This window comes from Diadema antillarum, unplaced genomic scaffold, assembly GCF_040938485.1.
Source record: "Diadema antillarum isolate AM-2024a unplaced genomic scaffold, OU_Dant_1.0 scf00000055, whole genome shotgun sequence".
NCBI lineage: Eukaryota > Metazoa > Echinodermata > Echinoidea > Diadematoida > Diadematidae > Diadema > Diadema antillarum.
The window spans coordinates 1,342,627-1,367,708 of record NW_027270944.1 but is presented as its reverse complement, the minus strand read 5'-3'; the positions used below and the strand labels follow the sequence as shown (position 1 = coordinate 1,367,708).

At 38.5% G+C, this 25,082-nt stretch overlaps 1 protein-coding gene across 1 annotated transcript; it reads left to right on the top strand.

Moving 5' to 3' along the window:
* Positions 1-417: 417 nt before the first annotated feature.
* On the top strand, positions 418-25,019 carry LOC139715815 (DNA-directed primase/polymerase protein-like). Its single transcript, XM_071627353.1, has 11 exons — positions 418-592; positions 4,348-4,440; positions 8,039-8,117; positions 10,632-10,871; positions 14,998-15,145; positions 16,976-17,140; positions 18,341-18,526; positions 19,279-19,459; positions 20,367-20,479; positions 21,975-22,182; positions 24,626-25,019. The coding sequence occupies exons 1-11, from the start codon at positions 501-503 to the stop codon at positions 25,017-25,019; spliced, it is 1,899 nt and encodes a 632-aa protein (XP_071483454.1). The 5' UTR covers positions 418-500.
* Positions 25,020-25,082: the final 63 nt, after the last annotated feature.

Sequence of the window (25,082 nt, the reverse complement as noted above, 5' to 3'; positions counted from 1 at the left end):
CTGATCGCTCACGACACACACACGTTTTACAACACATACATCCGTCTTGACGCGCACGTTGGTCCGAGAAGACACAAGGCTAGATATCAATCCCGCGCCTTTCCTAAGATCCTCGGCGCGCGCAATTTGGATCGGGCGTAGCGAGCGAGATTTTCGTACGGTGTCTAGTTACTAGTATACGTACCCGGCCGCCGCCGCCGCGGCCGCCGGTCGGTAAAGGCCTACCCGGTGTAACATACGCAGGGATTAGTACAGGAACCAAATTCACCCTGATATTCCCGTTTTGTCCAGGATGCAGCCCCTACTTCTTGAACGCTGTTGAATAATCCCATTGCATCGTCGCTCCACCTCCGTCCGACCTCCACTGTTTCCACTGCTCCTCCGGCCATCACACGCCGACGGTTGTGGTCCGATCTGGTCAGGTGGTCCAGCTCACGACTTAAATTCACATCACTCATCAGTCTGAACATCATTGCGACTTGCTGCATGCAGCTGCATGCATGGCTGGTGACTTTAATTCCACCAACATGTCAAAAGATCCGAATCATCAAAGTGATCCGTCACTGTTAACGAGAAATCAACAAAGACTCTTGTAAGTATTCAGCGTATTAGAAACGGTATGTCTAACAAGTTAATAGTAGATTGGGTGCAGTACAGTAGTGACAGTACATTACTTACTGACAAGTTACTGAGTATACTGACGGTGACCGGTAATCATTAGTTAATTTACACGGAGTTCCTAAATAATCCTATTCCTTTCGACGAACACTTGATGAATTCCAGACAGAGGTGGAGCATGGAGAGGCAGGTAGCAACACAGAAAACGCACTTAACGTGCTACAGTCTCATTATATTTAGTATTATTATGTTTTATACTCCAACCTTTATCTTCACAGAGTTTTAATTGTCCAAAGCAGTAGATCTAGATCATTAAAGTCAGTCGATGTCAGAAGCTGGGATCTGGTTCATTAACGTCGATTAACATTTACCATGATTACTATTACTAACGTTAAGTCGCCATTACCTAAAGTCGCTAGACATTCACATCGCATGTAACGCACGCAACGATCGGAGATCAGCTGGGACGACGGATTTTCATTGCTCTCAAAAGACATTCCCAATTCACCTTTTTCCTCCATAAAAACACAAATAGTTTCTAATTGTAATCCAAATATGTTTTACCATGTAACAGGTGGCAAGACCATTTTTGATGTGAGAATGTTTTTCATTTCGAATGAATTCAGCCTTCAGGTGGCAGATTAACAAAGTTTTTAGATGCGATGATGCACAAATGCATCCTACATTGAAGTGTGTGTAAACACACGCGCTATAATTCAAATAAATAAAAAAAAATAATCAATTTAATCAGTATAATTTGCTTATAATGACTTGACACTTTAAACTTTTTCTTGCTCTCTCTTGTCAATGTCCAACAGGACAAATAGGCACCACACATGCATTTCTTCTTTCCCCCTCATGTTCCCATGCTCTCTTTGTAAATACCCCCCCCCCCAACTCCTTTCAAGTATCATTTTATAAACTATTTGCAAGCATATAGATTGTGTGCACGGGGGTTGCAACGATTTTCAAGCTTTAAGCTTATGTTGCAATTCCTTTGCGTGTTCGTTACCTTGAATAATGTAGCTCTCTTAGTGGAGCTGTACATACTATCCTGTAAACTGCTTCTTATCAATGTATACTTGTTGTGTATATTCTGTCTTGGCTATATGAGATGTACTTGCATACATTTGTATGCATTCCTATTTTGTGAACACGCATGAAATCTTGAATAAATAAATAAATAAATATAATACATGACTCGCTATGGGCGGCGAACTGATTCGATGCCTGTCGTTGGTTCACCAACCCGGGAGTGCATAGCATAGGAAATACTTGTACACGCAAGTGGCGACTGTACGGTAATTGACGTTAGGTGCTTTTCCATATATTTCAGTTTGTGGATGTGACCGTCGAGGAAATGACACCATTTTAACCTGTTCCTTCGGTAACCTGTTAATGCCAGGTTCCCGTGGGAGCAACTACATGTATATGTGACGGTGCACCACAAAACAAACAAAAAGTCGCACCCCTTTATTTTAAGTGAGGACTCAAAAAAGGTGAACTGGTTCAACCAAGTCAATCTTGAGTTTTTCATATTTTCTGAAAGAGCTATCCTTCTACATTATTCTTCAGTTTCCTATCTTAACATGAATGTGAAAGTGTTTTTAGAAGTTTTTTGACAACCTTTTTTGGGAGAAGAGTAAAATGATCAAGTATGACTTAGAGACCGCTTTTCATGTCTTGAAATCCTTTGCACACTCTTCACTTTCAAGTTTATATAACTTTTGAAAGGATGACTCTACTGCTTTAAAAGTTAGCGTTGATCATGAGCAGAATGAGCTAATAGAACATGCTTAATTTCAGCCTAATCTGATAATCCCTTCATTGTTGTTGCTCCAGTGGTTTACATCCTGTGTTTTGTCCCTTTCATGGCACAGCTAGCATGGCTTGGTAAAGATTAAGCGCTTGAATAGACCGTACTTCAGAGCCTCTTTTCTCAGTTCACACTTTTCCAGAGTGTGTGCTTTCTTTCCAGTATCTAGGTAGGTTAGGGGAGTCCATTTAGATTGAGATAAATACATCATTTTAAAGCTTAGAGTCTGCTCTTTCAGAATCTGCTCTTAACTGAAAATCCATGTCTGGCGACTTTTTGTGTGTTTTGTGGTGCAGGGTCACATATACGGGAACCTGGTGTGCCTGCTTTCGTGGCCTAACGTTTCTTTGTCTTGTAATGCCCAGAAAAATGGGTTTGATAAAAATCTAGGGTTAATTTTATCACCATATGCTCTCTTTCTTTTGGAAAATCACAGTATTAACTATTATTACCTTTTTTTCTGATTTAATTTGCACTTGTTCTGCTATAAAACTAGTATGAACATGTAGGGCCTGCATAGTGAATAAAGCCGAGCTCGAGCAGATTTCCGTGTTCTCTGACCCCAGTCATCCCATTCAAGTGCCTGGTTTTGTGTAGAACAAAATAGTCTGTGAGCCCATCAGTGCACCCTCTATTCATACCTCGCACTTGATCGATATTTTCAGTGTTCGACGGCACGTGTAGTTTGCCATGGAAAGGGGATACATGTACCGCTTGCTACTTTCGCTCAGGTGGATTACACCAATCTGTCCGTTCTCTGAACAATGGGAAAAAAGAATCTCGTTTGGGGGCAATTTAGGGCACTAGGTGTCAGAGAATTGCGGAAGTAACGGGTTAAGAAATTGCGCATACTCCGGTTCTCCAGCATATCCAACGCCAGAATTGCAAGCGCATCTTTCAAGGAATTACACATCCCCATGGCCCTAGATTCATGACTTGATGATGTCATTGCGTGGTGCAACCAATTGCCAGCCTGCTTGAGGGGACGGGGGCCATGATGTCATAACAGTATGTCACGAACAGTGTGCACTGGAAATTGAAACATTTGGGTGATAACACCATGGACATGACGAGTGGACCGCAACTGTTGAGAGCCGCTCTCGTACGAGATTGGTAGCCTTGTCCACACAATCGAAAAGTCCTTAATATTGCTTTCAAGGCCTGACAAATTATATGACTTTGAGAGGTTTCAAAGAGGAGAGTAACTTATTTCAGGGTGCTAAGGGTCCAATGCGTCCAGAGCAGGAGTTAGAGCTTGCGAGGGATTGTCTGTGTGAAGTCCTTACGTGTCACTGTTGTGATGCTGTTCTTAATGAGACGTTTCCACTGGAGGTATGGCATGGGTTGGGTGATGGGTTCATCAAGATTTGGTATATGTAGGTCGGTCAGAGATAGGTGTTGGTCTAGTTGGGGTGCAGCAGGTAACACTGTTAACGTTATGCAAGAATTAGGTACAGTCTACAGTGCTCAAACCTTTTGTCAGAGTGGTGAGGGTTTTGCCAAGCACAAGCAGTAGGAGTCCCTTAATGTTAGTCTGTCAGGTGATTGGGACTAGACTAGACCTGTGAGAGATCAATTTTTTTCTTCTACAGCAGTTATAGGAAGACCAATTAAACCTGTTTGAATAAATTATGTGTTAGTCCCCGATCAAGTTTGGCAAGCATGCTTTTTGTGAAACGGCATCTGAATTTTCTACCAACTTGTTTCTGATAAACACAGAGTTTAGTTGTTTATAATTATGTAGAGCTGATTTTGGACAGCCATTGTGGTTGATAGAAATGGCTCTCATTAAAATGGTATCCATGGAGTTTGTATGACAGTGAAGTAGTCTATTTGTTGGTTTGTTTGTTTGCTTACTTTTTATTCAGTCAGTAAATGATGTGTGTGAATTGTATCAATTCTATTGTTAACAGGAAGCAGAAGCAATGGCAGGAAAGACTCACAAAGTTGGAGGAAAAGGAACTCTGGATGAAGGAACATCCCATCATTCCAGCATATAAACCAAGGTATCCATTTTTGAAATAGTAATGGTTGTCTTTCTTAGGCATGACTGAAAAAAAAAAATCAAATAAAAATGACAGCAACATTGAGTTATAACATGCATGGCAGTTTACACATGGTTCAGTTTTTACCAGACACATACTAAGACACCCAATAATGTTAGTGGATGTGGACACCTCGTTCTGTTTTGTTATTTAAGATTCTGTTACTTGTTAATCACCGTACACTTGTATTTTGTGGCAGATATTCTGAGACCCATTTCATGTTTATCTACATCATTATTATCACTGTCAGCTCTTGGCCCTGAGCAGTCTGGCTGACGATAGATGGGCCCAGCTCATCCCTGAAGTAATTAGAATATCGTGTTACAACAATTAGGGGGTAATTCTATCATTCCTACCTGTAAACTTCCCTCTGCCATTTGTCTGCCACTTGTCTGCCATATTCATCTTATCACCAAACAGTATGTACTTGTATATATAATCTATTCAATATCATATTGTACTAAATCACCCTCCTAATACATATTGTAACTTCTATGCAATGCATGGAGTCAATAATTACTCTGTTGAATAACAATTTCCTCACATCCAAACCATCTTTTTTATGCATTATTCTTACTCCCAATTAGGCTCATTCAATAGAAATAAAAAAATGTTCTATGTTCTTCAAAAGAACTTTCATTGCAAAGTAAAAAACCACAAAATCGTACCTTGTGCCTTGGAACCTCAAAAATATGATTTTAATCAGTAAAAACTGACCCCAAAATTTGATTACAGTATGTAAGAAATTACGTGTTGATTTTTTTACCACAAACCACTGCCGATATCGCACGATAGCTGTGATCGAACTTTGTGCATGTCTGTATTTTTAAATGTGCGCTCTGAAATCTATGTCATCTGCTACGTCACTGCTCAGCGCCTGCTAGTGACGGGTGCGCATCCACGGCATCAGGAAGTCCCGTTTCGCACAAGGCATCGCCTGAAGTTCCGGCTGGCAGACTGCTGTACTCGTTTATTTGCAGGGTGGACTAGCGGCGTTCGGCGTCATGCGATGCGTATGTCAAAGTCAAATCGCTCATTACCGATATGCGTGCATGTGTCAACGGCTACCCACGGAGGTGGGAGGAATTTCTGAATAACTAACATTAGATTAAAGGACAAGTTCACCTTCATAAACATAAGGATTGAGAGAGTGCAACAATATTAGTAGAACACATCAGTGAAAGTTTGAGGAAAATTGGACAATCGATGCAAAAGTTATGAATTTTTAAAATTTTTATGTTTGAACCGCTGGATGAGGAGACTACTACAGCTTGTGAGTCATATGCGTACAACAGTATAAAGAAAATGTAAAAGAAAATTCAACATATTTTCACTTTTTTCGCATAATAAAAGAGCACTTAACTTGCCTCTTTCTAAAGGCAGGGGGAATAATATTACCCATAACATTTGTCGGTAACGAGTCAGGGGAATGTGTACTTTTTTCAAAAGATTGAATTTTGTGAAATTCTCTTTATATTTTCCTTATATTGTTGTACGCATGTGACATCTAAGTTATTCATACACTGCAGTAGTCTTCTCATCCAGCGGTTACTGCACAAAAACTTCAAAAATTCATAACTTTTGAACGGATTGTCTGATTTTCCTCAAACTTTTAATGATGTGTTCTACTAATATTGCTACATTCTCTCAAATGTTTATGAAGGTGAACTTGTCCTTTAAGTTAGGTTTTTTTTTTGGTTGAATTCAACAAATTTAGATTAATGACGATGAAAAGGAGGCAAGTTTGTTGCATGACATTTGTACGTTTGTATGCAAACTTCAACGTATACAACTTCTGTAGACGCACGCACGGGTTTGTTCCCGAGCGCGCGGAGAAAATGCAACCACACGCAAACTTTGACTCGAGATCAACTGAAAATTGTCTTGCAGTGCCCTACTTCAGCTGCCACACACCCGTAGCGCTGGCTGGCGCAGCTTAGGTTGTGTGTTGAAGAAATTGTTCATCACCTAAGCTTTCCAAAAATGTCAAACAAAATAATGAAGTTTGCATTTAATATAGGTAAATAGACAAAGACAAAACTTAACAAACTTTCGCTGCAAATTTGTTATGATACGTCACGAATCATCGCAATTTGCGCTGAAATTCCGGCTTTCCGAAGGCAACTGTCACCTTCGCTGGTAAGTGAAAATCCTGTATTTTCGATATGTACCATAAAATGCCTGTTCAAAGTGAAAACTAATATCCTTCCACTTTTCCATTGACACAAGCACTAAAAATTCGCAGCGATAGCACAACGATCATCCCGCATACAACACGTATGCCTATGGGGATACAGCGCACATTGAAATTCGGTGCATATACGCGGCATTGGCAGCTAGGGCCATTGGCGGTGCCTATCCCAAGTGATACTTATGTTCACCTTGAGAATGCTGCATACAATAATTGTCATGCTTCATAAAACATCAGAGTAACTAATTATAAACAAAGTCAATTATGATCAACTCGCCATAATATGCATTTCTTACGCCTAACTATAACTTCAAAAGAACCTCATCAATAATGTTGATGCAATAAGTGAAGCATATCATTCTCATATCAAAATTTTATAATAGTTATATTCCTTACGTTATAAATGTCTTCCTTCATGGAATTCAGATTCTATATGGAATATATGTGAAAATTAATGACACTTTTGCTTTCAGAGTATTACAACTCTTCAGAATATTACAGCTCTTTACACTTTCCAAGAAAAGACACTTTTGCTAAAATGATGTAAGCAATTAAGATTTTCCTCCACTTTGACAAAGGATATGCAAAAAAAACATAACAAAATACAATTAATATGATAACTTACAGTTCATGGAGGGGTGCACCAAGCTTGGGGAAAATTGGGGCTTCTCCTGGCCTTTGCTGCCAGAAGTCATGCTGCCTGCAGTGCTCTGGTTCTGCCAGCCATGCACAACCAATTTGGAAGTTTGGGCGTGTGCCTCAGCCTCAATGCCTCTAAATCCCTATAACACACACATAGGCGCCTGGGTTGCAGCTCCTCAGCCCCACATCCTTCTGCAAGAAGCTCTGGGTGTCATCTGGGCCCCATTTCATAAAAAGTTGATATGATAGCAACTCTCGCTGGAATGGCAATTGTCATGGTAATGACAAGAATCCAGCTTCCTGATTGGCTGTTGCTATTGGAAGTTGCCATTCCAGCAAGAGTTGCTATCCTAACATCTTTTATGAAATGGGGCCCTGTTCACTCTCACACTTTCTCTCCCATATCTTGGCACTCTCATACTCACTTGCATACACAAACACAAAAGATTTTGCATCCTAGACAATTAACCACATCTGTACAAGGTATGCCAAAACCCTGGGCTATGTGTTATTGACTTGCTAGGCAGACTGGTAACTTATTCTGTTCCCTATAATAATCCCAACCTAATAAATTCAGAATAAAACTTAAATGTGAGCATGCTCATAATGCTAATGAGAGGGGAAAAAAAAGGGGGGGGGTGGTAAAACTGGTCACATTGTGACAATCACCATTGTTACAAGTGTACATATAATTTGTGTCTGTATTTTCTTCCCCTCAACATTGAGGTTATCAGAACCTGCTCCGTTGTGGATGGAATTCTGGAGACAGAAAGAAGCCTTCAATTACACTGCAGCTCATTCACAGGTACAGTAACTACAGTCAACCTCGCCCAAGTTGACCTTGCTCAAATCACAAAAGTTGCTCAGTTGAAGAAAAATTCTACCCTGGATGGATATAAACATGTATTAGATCTATTCATGTAAGTTGAGGATTTGCTCCGGTTCTTTTGGATTCAACGTAGACAAGGTTGACTGTACGGTATCATCAGTAGATTTCAGAGAGCAATAATCGTTTGGATTTTGCGTGATGCTGCTCAAGATACCTGCATCTTCATTGTGTTATCACACATCATCCTAGACATGGAAAGTCTATTCCTTTGAACACTATTCCTTTATTTCTCCAAGCACTTGCATTATATATATATATATATAATTGAAAGAAATTGGACTGAGGCGGGACGTTGCTCTCGATCTTAGTCTCCCTTTTATTTGTCAAGCTTGTGGCCCGTCATTGGGCCTTCGTCAGGACCTACCAACAGAACGATTATTACATGAATAACCTGATGTGTCATATGATATATAATGCAATTTCACATATTACCAATCTTCTAAATCATTTCCTTTATATACACAAATCAATCATTCAATTCAATACAAATATCCAATCTAACCTCAAATCATCGTCAGAATAACATCATATGTCCAAAAAATATATAAATAAATTCTTATATCATAATGCTGCCATATAATAATCATATTGTCTTATAATTCTTAGCGTGATGATCACAAACAGAATCATTATACATATATATCATATTCATATGTCTATTTGCATTGCGTATATGTATACATCCGCATACACACCCACATACATACGCACATATATACATATTCACATACACACACACAAGCAAACACACACACACTCACATACGCACACACACACACAACTCCGGTTGATATAATACTATCTAAATCAACATATCCTATTTTATTTCGTATATTACCGAAATATAATAGCGTCAACCCTGCCAAAAATATATCAACTCTTAGATCAAATGTGTCAACAACAACAATTTCTGTAAATTACCTGCGTGGGACTCGTGTGCTTATCGTGCATCCCAGCACCGTGTGCTCATATTCTGTTCAAAAATACAATAATTACCATTCAATCATTCATAATACCTCTTATTTTGCAGATATAATCAAACATAATCATATTAAAACATCACAAGATCATATTCACAAATCCATCATACACTATTTTCCATATCATTTTTATCCATGCAGTCCGATCAACTCGTGACGCTAAACAGTAATCATGAGTCATGTGATCATACAATAAATATCAACAGAATTTCACAATAATAGTATTCAATCATAATATCTATTATGTTACATATAAAAATACAGTCAAAAATAATCATATCAGAAATCACAGATTCATACATTTTCCCTAATTCATCATTGTACACCATTATACATTTCATTCATATCAAATCACATAAACTTATTACACTCAACTTTATTCCTACATCTTGTGATCATACAATATGTCAGTACATATACAAATGAAATCTCAATAATCACAATATATCTAACCTGAAATTTATTAGGATGTTTTACCTGTATGTTGCGCTGTATTTTGTCCTGTCAGATCATGGCCGAGTTTTCTGCTACGAGTGTTTTACTGTGAGTCTGAAGTTAGAGTGAGGGGGTTCGGGATAAGAGCTATGTAGGGTTCATTGGTCAACGTTAATGCTATCGGGGGTCAGTGTTTTCAATTTCTTTATCCAGAAGGATTCTCTATGGAGGATTACTTGGCGGGATTTTGTTCGGATTGTTTCGATGCCTGTGATCTTTACATTGTCAATTGAGTGGTCGGGCTGGTTAAAGTGTGTTGTGTAGGGGAGGGTTTTTCGCTTGTTGGGTGTATTGTAGTTCAGTATTTCCGATTTCCGAACCCGCGTACGTTCGGGACCCAGGGAACTATCTCTCACATTATATATATATATATATATATTATATATATATACATATATATATTCAAAGTGCAATTCTCAGATGAGACATTTTTGGGAATATATTTAGTAAATAGTGCTTTTGTAACAATATTTGTGACTAGTTGAATTGGCACCACATGAAATTCATGAATTTTGCTGTAGTTCACAGTCATGAACAACATACTTGTTTATTCTTGTGCAGGGAATTCCCCAAGCATACACATAACAAAAAATCAATGTTATAAATGTCACTTTCCTCCATGCTCTAGTCTAGCGAATTTACTCTCCAAATACATGCTGGCAATTAGCCCTTGCACAGTACTATTTCTTCTCTGCCTATTTGAAGAGGAAAAAAAGTATGTACTTAGGCTAAATATGCATTTGTTGTGCATGTAAATTAGTAAAGTTTGCTCAAGATTATGTACTATTGATATACAATACAATAAAAATCTTCAGCAGCTTGTTTGTATTTCTGTTATACTGGAAAAACGATTTGAGAGGGCCAGCTTGATTACAGACTGTGTGGAGGTGCTGTTAGAGTTTTATACAGCTTTCCAACCCAAATTTTGCTTTGGTCATCACATATATTTGCTCAGGATGTGCACTCGTTTGCATTCGAGCCGGAGAATCTTGGGAATGGGCTCAGGAAGTTCCTCGTCACGAGCTACAGCCAGCTGTGGCACAGAATTCAGGCTCTTGCGCAGCATAATCACCATGGATCCTTCTACGAGATCATCCAGGAGGGAGCTGCATGCAAGCTGTACTTTGATCTGGAGTTCCAGCGAGTCTCGAACCCTGATCTGGATGGCAGTGCTATGGTCCAGACTCTGATTAAGGTTAGCGGGATCCTTTCTCTTCCAACAAGCATCAATCCCTGCATCAATTCTTTTGCCTGTCTTTCAAATTAGTAGTTATGACTCCATTTACTTATATTTTTCTTGTTCATTTTGTCATAATTTTGTTTGTTTATTCATTAATGTATTGTACATGCTGGTTTTGTTATTTATTCATCCGTCTGTGTACTAAAAATCAATAGTTATCTTGTCTGTAGCAAGCATTGATGATGCAGAGTGTTTGTGCACCCTTCTGTCAACTAGAAGTTCCTGTGATCACCAATGTGTTGTATTATCATCTATATAGGACGTTTTAGCCGCGCATTAAAAACGCGTATTGTAGTCCGCTCAATTTTTACCGTTCAATATCAGAGCTTATTGAACGAATCGCATAGACCAACGTATTAATTCCCCATAGGCTACCGTTGTTACTTGCCGTTCAAGATCACACGATATTCAATTCTGTCTCGTTTATTGCGTGAGCGCTTGCTGAATGCGCAAACGCGTGCTACTAGTGCGCGTCATTTTGTTACATTTTTCACAAGCGCGCAAACATCTTGCTAGTTGTTTGTTTCATACGCAGTTTTAGGGGCTTCCCCTTTTCAGCGCTGGGATGGGACTGCCGAGTCAACTTCAAAGACGAGTAGAAGCCGGGTAATTTTGTGCAGTTTATGCTTGCTCTGCTTGATTGTATAGATGATAATAATTATATTGGATGGCCTTGATTCATGGAAAACCAGGGAATATTGCACTCGTTAGGGTCAATATTGCACTCATCTTCGATTCGTGCAATATTGGCCCTAACTCATACAATATCCCCTGGTATCCGATTCATAGCCATCCAATATAATATAAATATTCCAATTAAAAGAAATAACTGTTGGACTGGAATGTCTCTTGAGCTTAGTCAGTGTCATTACCGAATCAGCAAAGTGTGAAGGAGAAGATTTTTGCAATGAAAAATGCATTTTGTTGGTCCTGTGGCTAACACCTTTGTGTTGGGATGTGAAAACGAAAAAAAAGAAAAAAAAAACACACATTTATTTTTTGTTCTCTCTCATTTCACGCCCTCCCCTTCTATCAGTAGGCCTACTACAGCCAACCTTGTTTAAGTCAACCTTACATAAGTTGAATGCCAAATTAAGTCCTTTTCTCTTCATATTCTATTGATTTTAATCCCTCATGAGTCAAATTTTCTTGTAGGAAGTCGAAGCTACAGTCAAACTCGGATACCTCGAATTCGTCGGGACTGAAGAAAATGGTTCGACGTACGCGAATTTCGAGGTACGCGTACGTCGAATTTTCTTCGACTTATCCGATGTTTATCGATGTTCAACGTTTATCGATGTTCAACATGGTGTCTGTTATAGTGCCTTCTGATTGTTTGCATGCTTCTCAATTTGAATTGAATCAACTTTTATATGAATGAATTGAGTGAAAATCGGAAATGAAATCAAAATTTCAGGAATAAAGATTTTGGTGGCCCGATCGCGCCACCAAAAAAAAAAAAAAAAAGTCGGATGTATGCCTATACTTTTCAAAATGAACAGCGGTAACAATCGGCTACGTAAGATGCTAAAATAAATGTCAGAGTTTTGCGTTTAATCGTGGAAATGAATGATGGTAATATTCGACTCGGTATGATACTAAAATAAATGTCGGATGTTTGCTCATACTTTTGGAAATGAATAACGATAAGACTCAGCTCCGTATGGTGCTAAAACTAATGTTAGATATTTGATTTTGCGTTCGGAAATGAATTAGGATAACATTCGGCTCCGGAAGACGCTGAAATAAATATCGAATTCTTGCTATGACGTTCGGAAATGAAAAACAATAACATTCAACTCCGTACGATGGTTAAATAAATGTCGGATGTTTCCTTATACTTTTGAAAGTAAATAGCAATAGCATTCGGCTCCGGAAGATGCTAAAGTAGATGTCAGATGATCGTTTTTATGTTCGGAAGAAAATAGCAGTAATATTCTGCTCCATCATGTCCATATGATGCTAAAATAACTGTCTGATGTTTGCTTTTAAATTTTGAAATGAATAACAATAACATTCAGCTGCGTTTAATGGTAAAATCAATGTTTGATGTTTGCTTTGACGTTCGGAAAAGAGTAACAATTATATTCAACTCCTGACGATGATGAAATAAATGTTGGATGTTTGCTTTTATGTTCAAAAGTAAATTGCAATAACATTTAGCTCCGGAAGATGCTAAAATAAATGTCGAATGTTTGCTTTGATGTTCTGAAGTGAATAACAATAATATTCAACTCCGTACGCTGATAAAATAAATGCCGGATGTGTGCTTTTACGTTCGAAAGTAAATGTCAATAGCATTCAGCTCCGGAAGATGCTAAAATACATGTTGAATGATTGCTTTTACGTTTGGCATGTTTGGAAGTGAACAGCAGTAACATTCTGCCCCATACGATGATAAAAAAAAAATATTGGATATTTGCTATGGTACATTTCAAAATAAATATCAGTAACATTCAGCTATACGTTTCATAGTCCAAAATGTCTGATGTCTGCCTTGACGTTCAAAAATGATAAACAGTAACATTCGGCTCCGTGCGATGATAAAATAATTGTCAGATGATTCATTTTACTTTCGGAAGTGGACAGCAGTAACATTCGGCTCCGTTCGATAATGAAATAAATGTCGGATGTTTGAAATGAATAACGGTAATATTCTGCTCCGTACGATGCAAAAATAAATAACAGATTGTTGCTTTAAATTTTGGAAATGATTAATGGTATTAATCCGCTCAGTTAGATGCTAAAACAAATAGCGGATGTTTGCTTTCACGTTTGGAAATGGATTAGGATAGTATTCAGCTCCGTAAGATTCTAAAATGAATGTCGGTTTGCTTTTACATTTAAAAATGAATAACGGTAACTTTCGGCTTTTTACAATGCTAAAACAAATGTCGGATGCTAACAAAATGTCAGCAAATGCTCCCATTTTCTCATTTCAAACGTAAGTTTTGACCTCCTCAATATATGGGCATCAACTTTTATAATAACATCTACGCCTACTTGTCAAATCTTTACTAAACACAGAGTAAGATGATTGAATTTTCTATTCATTTGTTTTAGACATGGACATCTGTATCACTTCAATAATGCTTAATATTAATTTGTCTATGTTTAGTAGGACCGATTTAGTTTTTCTAATGTTTTTCCTGATTTTTTTTTTGTCACCAGATTTTACTTTCGACCACCAGATATTAAAAATCAATGATATTGGTGGCCCGATAAAACTTAGTGCGGAGCCCTGTGTATTCTATTCTTCATTGTGATCGGCCTATACTTCCAGATTTTCATAATCCCATTGCTGGAATAAAAAAAGTTTCAGTGCTTGCGTTCTCGGGGAAGTAAAGTTCGCGAAAGGCAAAAAAAAAATAGTTTAAAAAAAGGCACTACGAGGTAGATTGATGTTTTGACGGTGGAGCGTGATTAATGGCAAAGATATAACTGTCAACGTAAGCAGGTGCGCCCCGACGGTTGAGAAATCTACGCGCACGGTATGACTGTCTCCATCAAAAATCAAAACACAGTGGTTAAAGAAAAGCAAATGATGGGGCAGCGCGTAGTGCTATATCGTAAAGCACTCCATTGGCACGGGTGCTATGTGCATATCATGTACGTGTGTTGGTAGGTGTTGGGGATTTTCCTTGTCAGCTGTGTATCGGGTATTTCTTCTTGGGCGCGCGATTGTTCTGGTCTCAGAATATTTACAATCGAGTGTGAAAACATGTGACATGTCTTCGCTGTCAACGCGCGCTTAATCGGAGATGCTGAGTGATGTTTACGATTTCGATTCGAGCAACATGCTGGGAAAAACAATAAGTTAATTAAGATCGGGACATTAGATTTCCCTTCGAGGTAACCGAACTTCGAGTTATCTTTTTCGAGCTACGCGAATTTTAATACACGGAAACTCCATAGGAACAATCGGGACTTTCATTTTGCCCCCGAGGTAAGTGATATTCGGCTTATCCGACGTCGAGGTATCCGAGTTTGACTGTATTTCTTCACTTCAAATAGATTCGACTTTTAATAGGCAAGGTTGACTGTATTTTGACACCTCTTTTGTCACACTTCTACTACCCAGTTTGTCATATACCAGCTTCGTCAGGTCTACAATGTTCACTGCCACAAGAGTCATGTGATCAATCTTGAGGCAAGCACTGATTCTAAGTTCAGCTGTCACCTCATTTTCAACATACCTGGAGTCGCATTCCAAGACACCACACATGCAGGTGTGTTACACTCTGATCAGTTTTGTTGATTCCGCTGCCGTACATGGTGTTGTATTAACAAAACAAATGAGCACAAACCATGTCTATTCAAGTTTTGCAAGTTCTGATGACTATAAACTTTTATAACTGGTGTTTTAAGGTATTGAGTTTTGTATGTTCCTTGTCTCAGCGACCAGTGACATGCCTTCTGTATCACCTTCCTTTATTGGCATCTCTGCTTCTAGATGTAGTAAGATTCCATGTAACCAAGGAGGTTCGAGAAATGGAGTCACAACAGTCTTATTCGCTTTGATCCCATGCTCGAAGCCGCCACTCAAAATTATTTGAAGTATGCGTCAAACTGGATCTGCCACTCAGATGCGAAGACAAGTGACTCGTGTCTCATTGCATAATCACCAGCCACTTTCCAAGGAAGATATGTCTTTGTGATGGTAATCATTTTTCGCTATCCCTACTTAAAAACGATGGGCGGTAGACAATGGTAAAGGCACGGGGGTGTGCGAATAGAAATTGCTCAAATATTGCTGAAATAGATATCAAAATTACATGACTGTATGTTTCTGCACGCTAATCTGACATATTAATTTATAAAGAACTATGCTTGAAGATGATACCATATTAGTTTCATTTGGCGGAAATAAGGAGAAAAGTGATAAAACCGGCTTTCCATGAGGGTATAATTTCAAACACTTTCACAAAATACAGCTCAGATTTACACTTTTGCACATATTTTCAAACTGAATTGACTTTTGTTTTATATGCTTTATCATTAGGTGAAATTTCATTGCATTTGATATATAAATGAGCAGCATATACCCGATATTACAATGTATGTTAGCGTTAAAAATGAATCTTCAGAAAGATGGCGGCTTCAAGCATCGAACATCAAAGGCACAAATGCACCTGTGGAATTCTTTTGTCCATCCATAGAAAACTGACAGCTGATTGAATAATTATAGTCAGTTGTAACTCCATCTCTCGAACCTCCTTAGTGTAATCAAGATTCACAAATGATCATGACAAACCTGAAGCCCTAAAGTTTTGCAGAGTACCAAAGTGATGATGTCACAGTCCTTTGTTATAACATAGTGCTGGTTCCAAACAAGGCATCCATCCCTGCACAAGGCTTCATGGTGGTGGGCTGGAACTGGGTATGAGCATGGTTGGCAAACCTCTGTTCACAGATATGTGGGCTACTAGTATGTGAGGTTGTTTAGAACCAATTTCCGTGGCGATGAATGACTATGATGTTATGCTTCAGTACTCTATCTAGTTTGCCAGAGTTACAAGAAAAGTGGGTTGAGTAGATAGCCGACCTATAAGCACGGAAGCTACAGTTGTAGACGTACAATTAATAGATTACATGATAGAAACCTATGTACATGTAAACTATTTGTACAGTTGGAAGTTCATGTATTACAGGCAAGCCACAGACTATCGGATATGTCTGACTCAAATATCTGATGGTACCTCAAATGCAAAGACTAGTCGAGTAATTGCAAAATGAATGCGAATAATTTTCTCATTGCATAGCTCGGCTGGCTGAAGCTACACTCTTGCAATGTGTGTAACCCCATATTACCATAATGCATCATTGATCAAAGTGCTATAAACTTGTGTGATTTTGCAGGTATGTTTTTTGCCCATGGCATATATATTGTACAGAAGTATCAACCTTGTCAAAAAGACTTGATTATTTGTTTACAGGTGTAAGCGGCAATTGCATTCATGTCCCGTGAGTGACCTTCCCCCATGTGTAGACATTTTGTTTTTAGCTGTTGTTGTTTTAGTATCTTGAGTGTTCATTGTCTCCTGGTATTTCTCTTACAGGTAACTTTGTGCATGACATCTGCGACAGGATACATGCTGCATGTAGCTCAAATCCATCCTCGCTGCTATCAGCTGCATCGGCATCACCTGGGACGGACCGAGTCAAGATCTCAACGACGTCGACTGGAGTAAAGGAAGAGGAAGCTGCCGATGCTGCCAGTTCAGGTAAATGGTCCTACCTGGACTCGTATAACCTGTGCCATTTGCTTTTTTTTTTTTAAAGGAGATATTTCGTTGCTGATTTTGTCCTTGTAATCTGCCCAGACTTCATTAACCCGGTTTCAGATTTTGCTGCACACACAATCTCAATTTTCGGTATCGCCAATGCACAGAAAACTTCTGCGCATGCTAAAGAGCCATGTCTGAGATGCACTGTGAAATTCCTCCGTGCCTTTGACGCTTTCGGTTGTCTAGCACAAGTTTTAGTTCCCATACGATTCAGTGGAATTATTTGTCTGCTTTTCTGTTGTCACTCCTTTTTTTCTTTGCTATAATTCAGCTTTGAAAGAGTTGAATGTATCTGAATTTTGCTGATTTGCTCTCAATAGAGTCATGGTTCACTACTGCAAGACTTCAGTGTGCTGATCACATGATGGAAAGCAAAGAAATCTTTAACAAAAAATACCTCTTGATAAAGACAGAACGTGACCCAAGTGCATATGCAGCCAAAACCAGGGCAAGTTTGTCCCCTGAGTTATCCCATAATGCGTCTAAAACGCTGCTCTGCACACGGCACCTAGGTATTGGCGATACTGAGAATTATGTGGCCTGGCCTAGGTTCATGGGGTTCGCAGCATTCAACCTTGTGTTTGTGAATCAAGGAGGAAATGAAGAGAAATAAAAGCAAACCAGTTTCTGATTGCTCGCCATGTAAAAATTTAGTAAAAATATGATCTGGCGTTCTCACTGACATATTATAATGAAAAGTACTTGCTGTGAAGAAGTTGCTGTAAAGGTCCGTGTGGGCGTTCTCACTGACATATTATCATGAAAAGTACTTGCTGTGAAGAAGTTGCTGTAAAGGTCCGTGTGGCTGCCTTGAACGATTGTAAAGGCGCTGTGAGTATCCTTGCAAGTCCATGACATTTTTTCTTTTTTCACATCAAGGACTGTCACGGATCAAGGCCCAATATTTAGGATACCCTCAGTTTCCTTCAAGCAGTCAAGATGTAGGAATTATTGTCAGAAGTGCCTTTGATGTTAGGGCAACTAGCCATGCAAACGATATGTTGCAAAAGGTAAACTAAAGTTCTCTGCATTGGTCATGTACCCATATACAGGCAAAACACTTTACGTTTAGAAACACTGATGTATCAATGCACTTCCATGCAATCACCATGCAAGTTCTCTTTTCTGTAAATTCAGCGCCCCCAGCAAAGCGGAAAAAGGGCGATGGTCCTAGGAACTGTCCTGACAGTGAACACAGAAGTGAAAGCAAAGGCAGCGATGAAATCAGTGGTGATTATGCAGGAGGGTGCAGAGAGAGACACGACTTGCACACATTATACGTCAATACCACGGATGGAAAGAGGGAGCTGTTTATTGATACAGGTTAGATAAGGTCATCCAAATCATATCGACATATTTCGTCTTTCATTTTTTTGTATTCATTAAATTTTACGTGGGAATTGACGGTGTCAAAATGCTATTTTTATTATTGCAGTCTCACTCAGTAAAGAATGACAGATAAGTTTGTTGACGATGCAGTGATTTAAGCTGAATTTCATTTAATGCTTTTAATAGCCTCGGAAGAACTTGGTTATTACACAGATTGTGATGTGAGGCAGTAAAAACATTTCATTGTACCTGCTGTAAACATACATTGCTTCCTTCAGTAAAATCTAATAACAGTACTTGTGAGTTCAGGGCTGGATATTTCATGCATCAAGCAGTTTTCATCTATAAAGATACACTGTACTTGAGACTAACGAAAACACAGTGATTTCAACATGTTTAATAATAATAATAATAATAATGATAATAATTAACAGTGCCTGTTTAGCACATAGCACGTAGTGCTTAACAGTAATATGTCCTTAAGTGCTGGTAAACATACATTTTTAAGTGGTTTTAAGAGAGAAAAATCGTCACTGATATGTCACATCCACCCAGATGACTGTTGAAGCAGTAACAAATTAAGTGTATGATGTTTACATATCTATCTCCTGTTGGCTGTGTGCTCACTTTCTATGTTTTGTGTGATTGGCTGTTTGTGGCTTGATGTAACCATAATGATGCATAAACTAAGAACAGGGCAAAAGACTGGTTAATCTTTGACCAACTTGCACTCTCTATTTCTCCAGCTGTGTACACTCGCAATCGCAATTTCCGCCTTTTCAAGTGCGTCAAGCTTGGCAAGAAGAACCCATTGCTCGTTGCCCCTGGCAACAAGTATGTGGTGAGGATGACACCGAAGGAGAAGAGTGGAACACCCAGAGGAGACCAGTTCCAATTCTTCCTTGACTCAGTCATCACCAATGTGAAGTGAGTTGAGAAATCGTAGGGGACAATATACTGTGGCTACCTATGGATGTGAAGAAATTCCATCTAATTTGAATACTTTGATTTTATATTTCAAGTAGCCAGAAAGCAGCAGCTATAAGTCATCTGAGTACTGTTCTTTGTTTTGTATTCTTTTTTTCTTTGGTAACAGTTACAAGAGGGTGTTTCTAGTGGCTGATTGATTGTACCTTATTTTTTCTTTAAAGTCTTTCACCTCATTTGTGAGGGTGTGTTGGGGGTGGGGGACATTTTCTTCTTGTGGCTTCTTTAAATTATTCAAAATGGTCTTCAAATTCTAATTCATTCAAAGTTTTCTGCATTGAACATATCACAAACGAAATACAGTCATTTTTTTTCTCCCATTTTTCAAAGACAATAAGACTTACAGTCGGTGCATTCAAACAAAACTGAGATCACATACAAAAAAATAGTGTGATAACAGAATGGAAAGACATGTTGATTTAGAGCTATACAGGATAGAGAAATAAACAGTAATCTGACTGAATTATAATAGAGTATCTCAGTGGAATGGGGATGCAGAATGCTTTCGTTAAATAAGCCGATAGCTCGAAGATGATGACAGCCTGAATGCACATGTGCTCAATTTCCCACTTTTAATAGTTATGATGAGATGTGTACGAAGTCAGCTACGCTATCTGAGAGAAGGCATATAGAAGAAGAAGAAAACAAAAAGCAAGATTGTGAGTGGTTTCCACAACAAGCAAGGTCTTGGCAACTATGAGTTGATGGAGATAAAGTTAATGTAGCTACATTTGTCATGAAAAGGTGAATTAGAGTAGCTCAGTTCAGGTTGGAAATGTGGCATATGTGCATTTAAGATTTCCTGTAAAGTTTTCTGTCACTTTGTGGTGCCTTGCAACCCGGCCAGGTTCACAGTGGACACCAAAATCCTGACATGTGCGGGGAGCAAGAAGAAGCCGAGCCACTCAGGGAGTAGGAGACAGACAGAAATGGAGGAGGTGGCTGATGATGATAAATCAGGTTGGTTCTTACAAATCAAATATGTTCCAGAAAGGAAATTCTAACATTCAGTCTGATGTCCCAAATGTTACAGTGCATCATGGGAAATTATGAAAGGTGCTATTAAGGATGTGCACTATAAAGTCAATTTCTTTTAGAAGTACTTACTTTTTCAAACTTTATTCGTATATGATTGTTTTTATTTATCTATATGTTTTGGAAGAACTAACATGAAAAAGACAAGAGTGATAGTATACTTGCAATTTATATTCATAATGTTACTTATCTTTCCAATTATAATAAGTATTGATTTGGCAATACCTTGGTGGAGTGAGGATAGATGTTTACTTACGAGATGAATTAAGCCTTTCCACTTTTTTTTCTCTCTTTGAATCTATTCGTGTTCTGTTTGCTTATGTCTTTGTAGTCATTATGCTATTGATTTGGAAATACATTGCAAAATGATATTTAATAATTGGGTATCATTTGAAATGGAATCTGGCTATTTTTCTTATAGTTGTGGTCAATAATTTTTGTCTTCATGACAAATTTGTTGCCACTGGCTGTCAGCATCTGACATATCGTTTCGGTATTTATGTTCGGTCCTCTGATTGCATAAGCCTATTTTGATTAATACCGGTCCCTCAATAATGTAAAAAGGCAGTGAAGATCCTGTGAAGAAAGTTTTCATCATTGAAGAAAAACTTTAACTCTTTATCTCAAGTATATTAATTCTTTTTCATGGGTAATGATTGTGTGTCCTTGACTACCCAATACTGTAAAACATGATATATTCGCGGCATGAAATTTTCGTGAATTGGAGCCGTTGGCTTTTTTCACGGTATGAAACTTTCGCGAATTACCACTGGCATTCAGTGCATAGAGTGTAGTCAAGGACTTTCGCTTGCATTTTGATTTTGGAATCTTGGCTCTCGCAAAATTCACGAAATTAAAATGCATGCGAACATTCCCTGTTTTACAGTACCCCTCTTATATTCCTTTGTAAGTACTGCACACATAAAAGCTTGCAGGAAATATGGAAATTATAATGTGTCACTTTTACCTTGTTTAAGGCCTCCTCTTGTGGAGGTAATGTACACATTCACAAACAATACAAAACAAAACAAAACAAAACAAAACTTGTGTGTGACAAGAGAAAACAATAAACAAGTATATAGAAAGCGTGTGAAATTCATCATAGGTTTAATTTAAAGTTAGATAAATCTGTACCCTATCACAATAGAGACAGTCTACAGGTGTTATTAATTTGAAAGGAGAGTTAACCTATCAACTTTGATATCAATTATCAGCTGATGATTCTCTGGCAAAATGCTATAATCAATAAGTACCAAAAAGATCACAGATTGAGGAAGCCAAAGAAGAATATTAAGGAATATAAACAAGTTCCCCAGACACTCGTCATTCAGCTTATCATGTGATGGCTGAAGACAGTATGCCTTATCTGTCGTAATTACCATGTGTCTATCTCGCCTATCTCTAACTCCCCTTCATTCAGACGAGACAGAAATTCTTGAGGGTTATCACTCCTCACCCCTGCCTGATATCGATGCTTTTGTGAGGAGGCACTGCATCTCTCAGGGAGGTGTGGTCGGCGAGATACGGCGGTGGACATACTTTTCTCAGGCCCACCTGCTTCTCTTTGACATCTCCAAAAATAGGTGGTGTGAGAATGTCGGCCGGCAACACCGTAGCAACAACATCATGTGAGAACTCAGCCAATCAATGATCTAGCCAAGGATTTACTATAACATCAAATCAGAGAAATTGTATTTCTTTTCCTGATAATTGTTATCATGCATTGCTTGTATTTCCGTCCAATAGAAATCTTCTCTTTCATATGAACCTTATTTGTTTTAGCCACATATATCATTTTATCAGTTACAGAATTATCAAAAACCTATTAGTAACTGAAGTTATCACTGTTCCTAAAATTGGCAACAGAGATTTGAAGATTAAAGTAAATGATTCCATTTGCAATTGTGTATTTGTTCATAATTCTGTGCAGATTTAAGACATTTAAAGTCACATGGTCGCGGTGATTTAGTCAAATGCATACACGGGCGCACGGCGCAAGTTTCCTATAGAGACCTATGCTATCGACTCCTCTTTAGTGCTTACGCTGTGACCCATTTCCCCGAGTCCGAAGAAGTCACAGTTCGGCTCATGATTCGGCTGAGGGGGATGACAGCTTTAGCAAACTTCTTTTGTGATGTCATAATAGGAAGCACGTATGCACGCACCCTGGCATTACTGCAGACTGCGTGATGCGCAGAGAAGACAACGAATGCAACGTTACCTAGCAACACCTACGCGCTTTACTCGTGATGACAGCTCAACTTCGGCAATCTTCGTATCAATGCTAACGGTGATCGGCACTATCATCAACAGTGCCTTCTACACCACCGGGACTATGCACCTTTAATCAATTCCATCTAATCTTTCTACGATAAGAAAATGCAACAAAATTCAGAGTTGCCAGTTCAATGCAATTTTATTATTCAACTCCAATGAATACAAGTTGGAGGCACCATTACAGTTTGTATTGCTGAATTACAGAGATATGTATTCCTACTCATACATACAATTTGGAAAAACAATGACATTTTTGTACTCTATGAAATAGACATGATTAGCATTATCATATTTGCCTGTTGCACAAACATTACCAGCAGATGTCACAAACTCATGGTGTTGACAATACAAAGCTCTTGAGATGATCAATGTCATCTTTTATCCCAGTCAAAATGACAATGTCACACTCAGCTGAGAAAACAAATAGGTATTGTTTAAAGCTAACCCTACCTTCTCTCTATCAAGGCGACAATTGCATCAGAAAATTTCTGAATTTGTATGATAACTGAAGGTGATTAATAATTGTTGCCCATGAGAAATTTAAAGGTGATGTTGTGAATATCAGTGTTTTTCCCTGTTTCTTTGATATTTTCTTGGGTTAAGGGTTTTCTATACATTATGATACAGTATAAAGGATAGACAATTGTTTTCTTGGAATGATAAGGATTTAAGGTCAAGGTTAAAGGTTGCTGTATTTTGGCCAAAACATTTCTAGCCACAACATTTGCTGGAAAAGTGCAGTGGGAGTGCGTTTTGGTATGATGGATTGAAATAAAAACTCCTTGTGCAGAGCCAACTAAAAGACAATCATGAGGGTCAGTGGTTAAAATATAGCAATATTGTGAGGAGACAAAGGCACCCAGTCATCTGTGCACTTGAGTTGAATTGCTGTAGTCATAATTTTGTCAGCTGAGAACCAGAAGGGTGTTATCACATTCTAAGATTTGAGCATAAATAAAAGCAAAACAATCAATTTTCATGAAACATGAAGTTTGTTCAATCAAAAGTGGATAGATTTATAAGCATTGTATCAAATATAGGGTAAATTACAGCTCAGGTGATTTTAATTTTTAACATTTTACTGAAACTGAAAGTAATTCAAAATTGACTTGATAATGTAGAGGAGATTAACCTCTACTACATGATACCTGGTAACCGATAAGTCGATGCCCTTCAAAATTGCGATAAAGCCCTTCTGATTCTCAGCCGATAACATTGTGTCACACATTCTGTTAATGAACAGAAGGGTTTTTTCCTCTAAAGCCTCTGCCCAGATTTTCTGCTCCCTCTCATTTTAAAGAAGCAGTCAAATAAGTCCACGATGTCATCTCGCTGGTGGACGACAGGTGTTGACGGTCAATAATGAGTGATCCACAACTACACTACCCTGATAAAGTTGCAAAATCATTTAATTTGTCTGCAAAATTGGAATTTTATATTTGTACAGTTATCACATTGGTGATATCTATCTATTGTCCTGTCCAAGTGTTAAGGTTAAAAAAATGTTTGAAAATGGAATGCCAGAAGGCAAAGCGTGTTGCTCAGCTGAGCGCTAGACCCCCGTGTCTCTTGTTTATTGTATTTTGAAATGCAGCATGAGAAAATATGTACCATTTAGAAAGCTTAGCTCTGGAACAGTAACAAAATATGAAAATTAGAAAATTGAAGGTCAACAACTTTGACAGGCTATTGTGATGATGGGTCAGAAATACAGTTTGACTTGCACATCACACTTTGGACATCTCCTTCTCCCTTCTATGATTGATTTTTTACATATTCATTTTCCTACATCAGGATTATAGTTGATCTGAGACATGGTGTGTACTACCAGAAATGTCATGACCCAGTCTGCAAGGAGCAGAACTTCAAGTCAGAAGAGAAGCCCGTTCCTCCCGAGTTCCTCCCCTCCTTCACAGAATGGGACGAGGAAGAACTGATAGCGCTCGCTGATCAGGTGGAGCAGGGTTGCCATGGAAACGGTGCATTGCATCGGGAAGAAATTCACGAGGAGAACTTGGGGAGTGAAGGAGATGTGATGGGAGGTTCTACCAATGGGGAACTAAATTGCCCCGCCCAGAGACATGCAGGAGGGGAAAATCCTGGGATTTTATCAGATACTGAGGGAAATATGTCATTATGGGATGAAAGCATCACTGATGATGAACTCATGAAGAGCTTTTGTGAGTGATCATCTCTGTTTCTCTTTCCCACTTTCTTCCATCAAGGAAGACTGAATGAATGAAATGAAAAA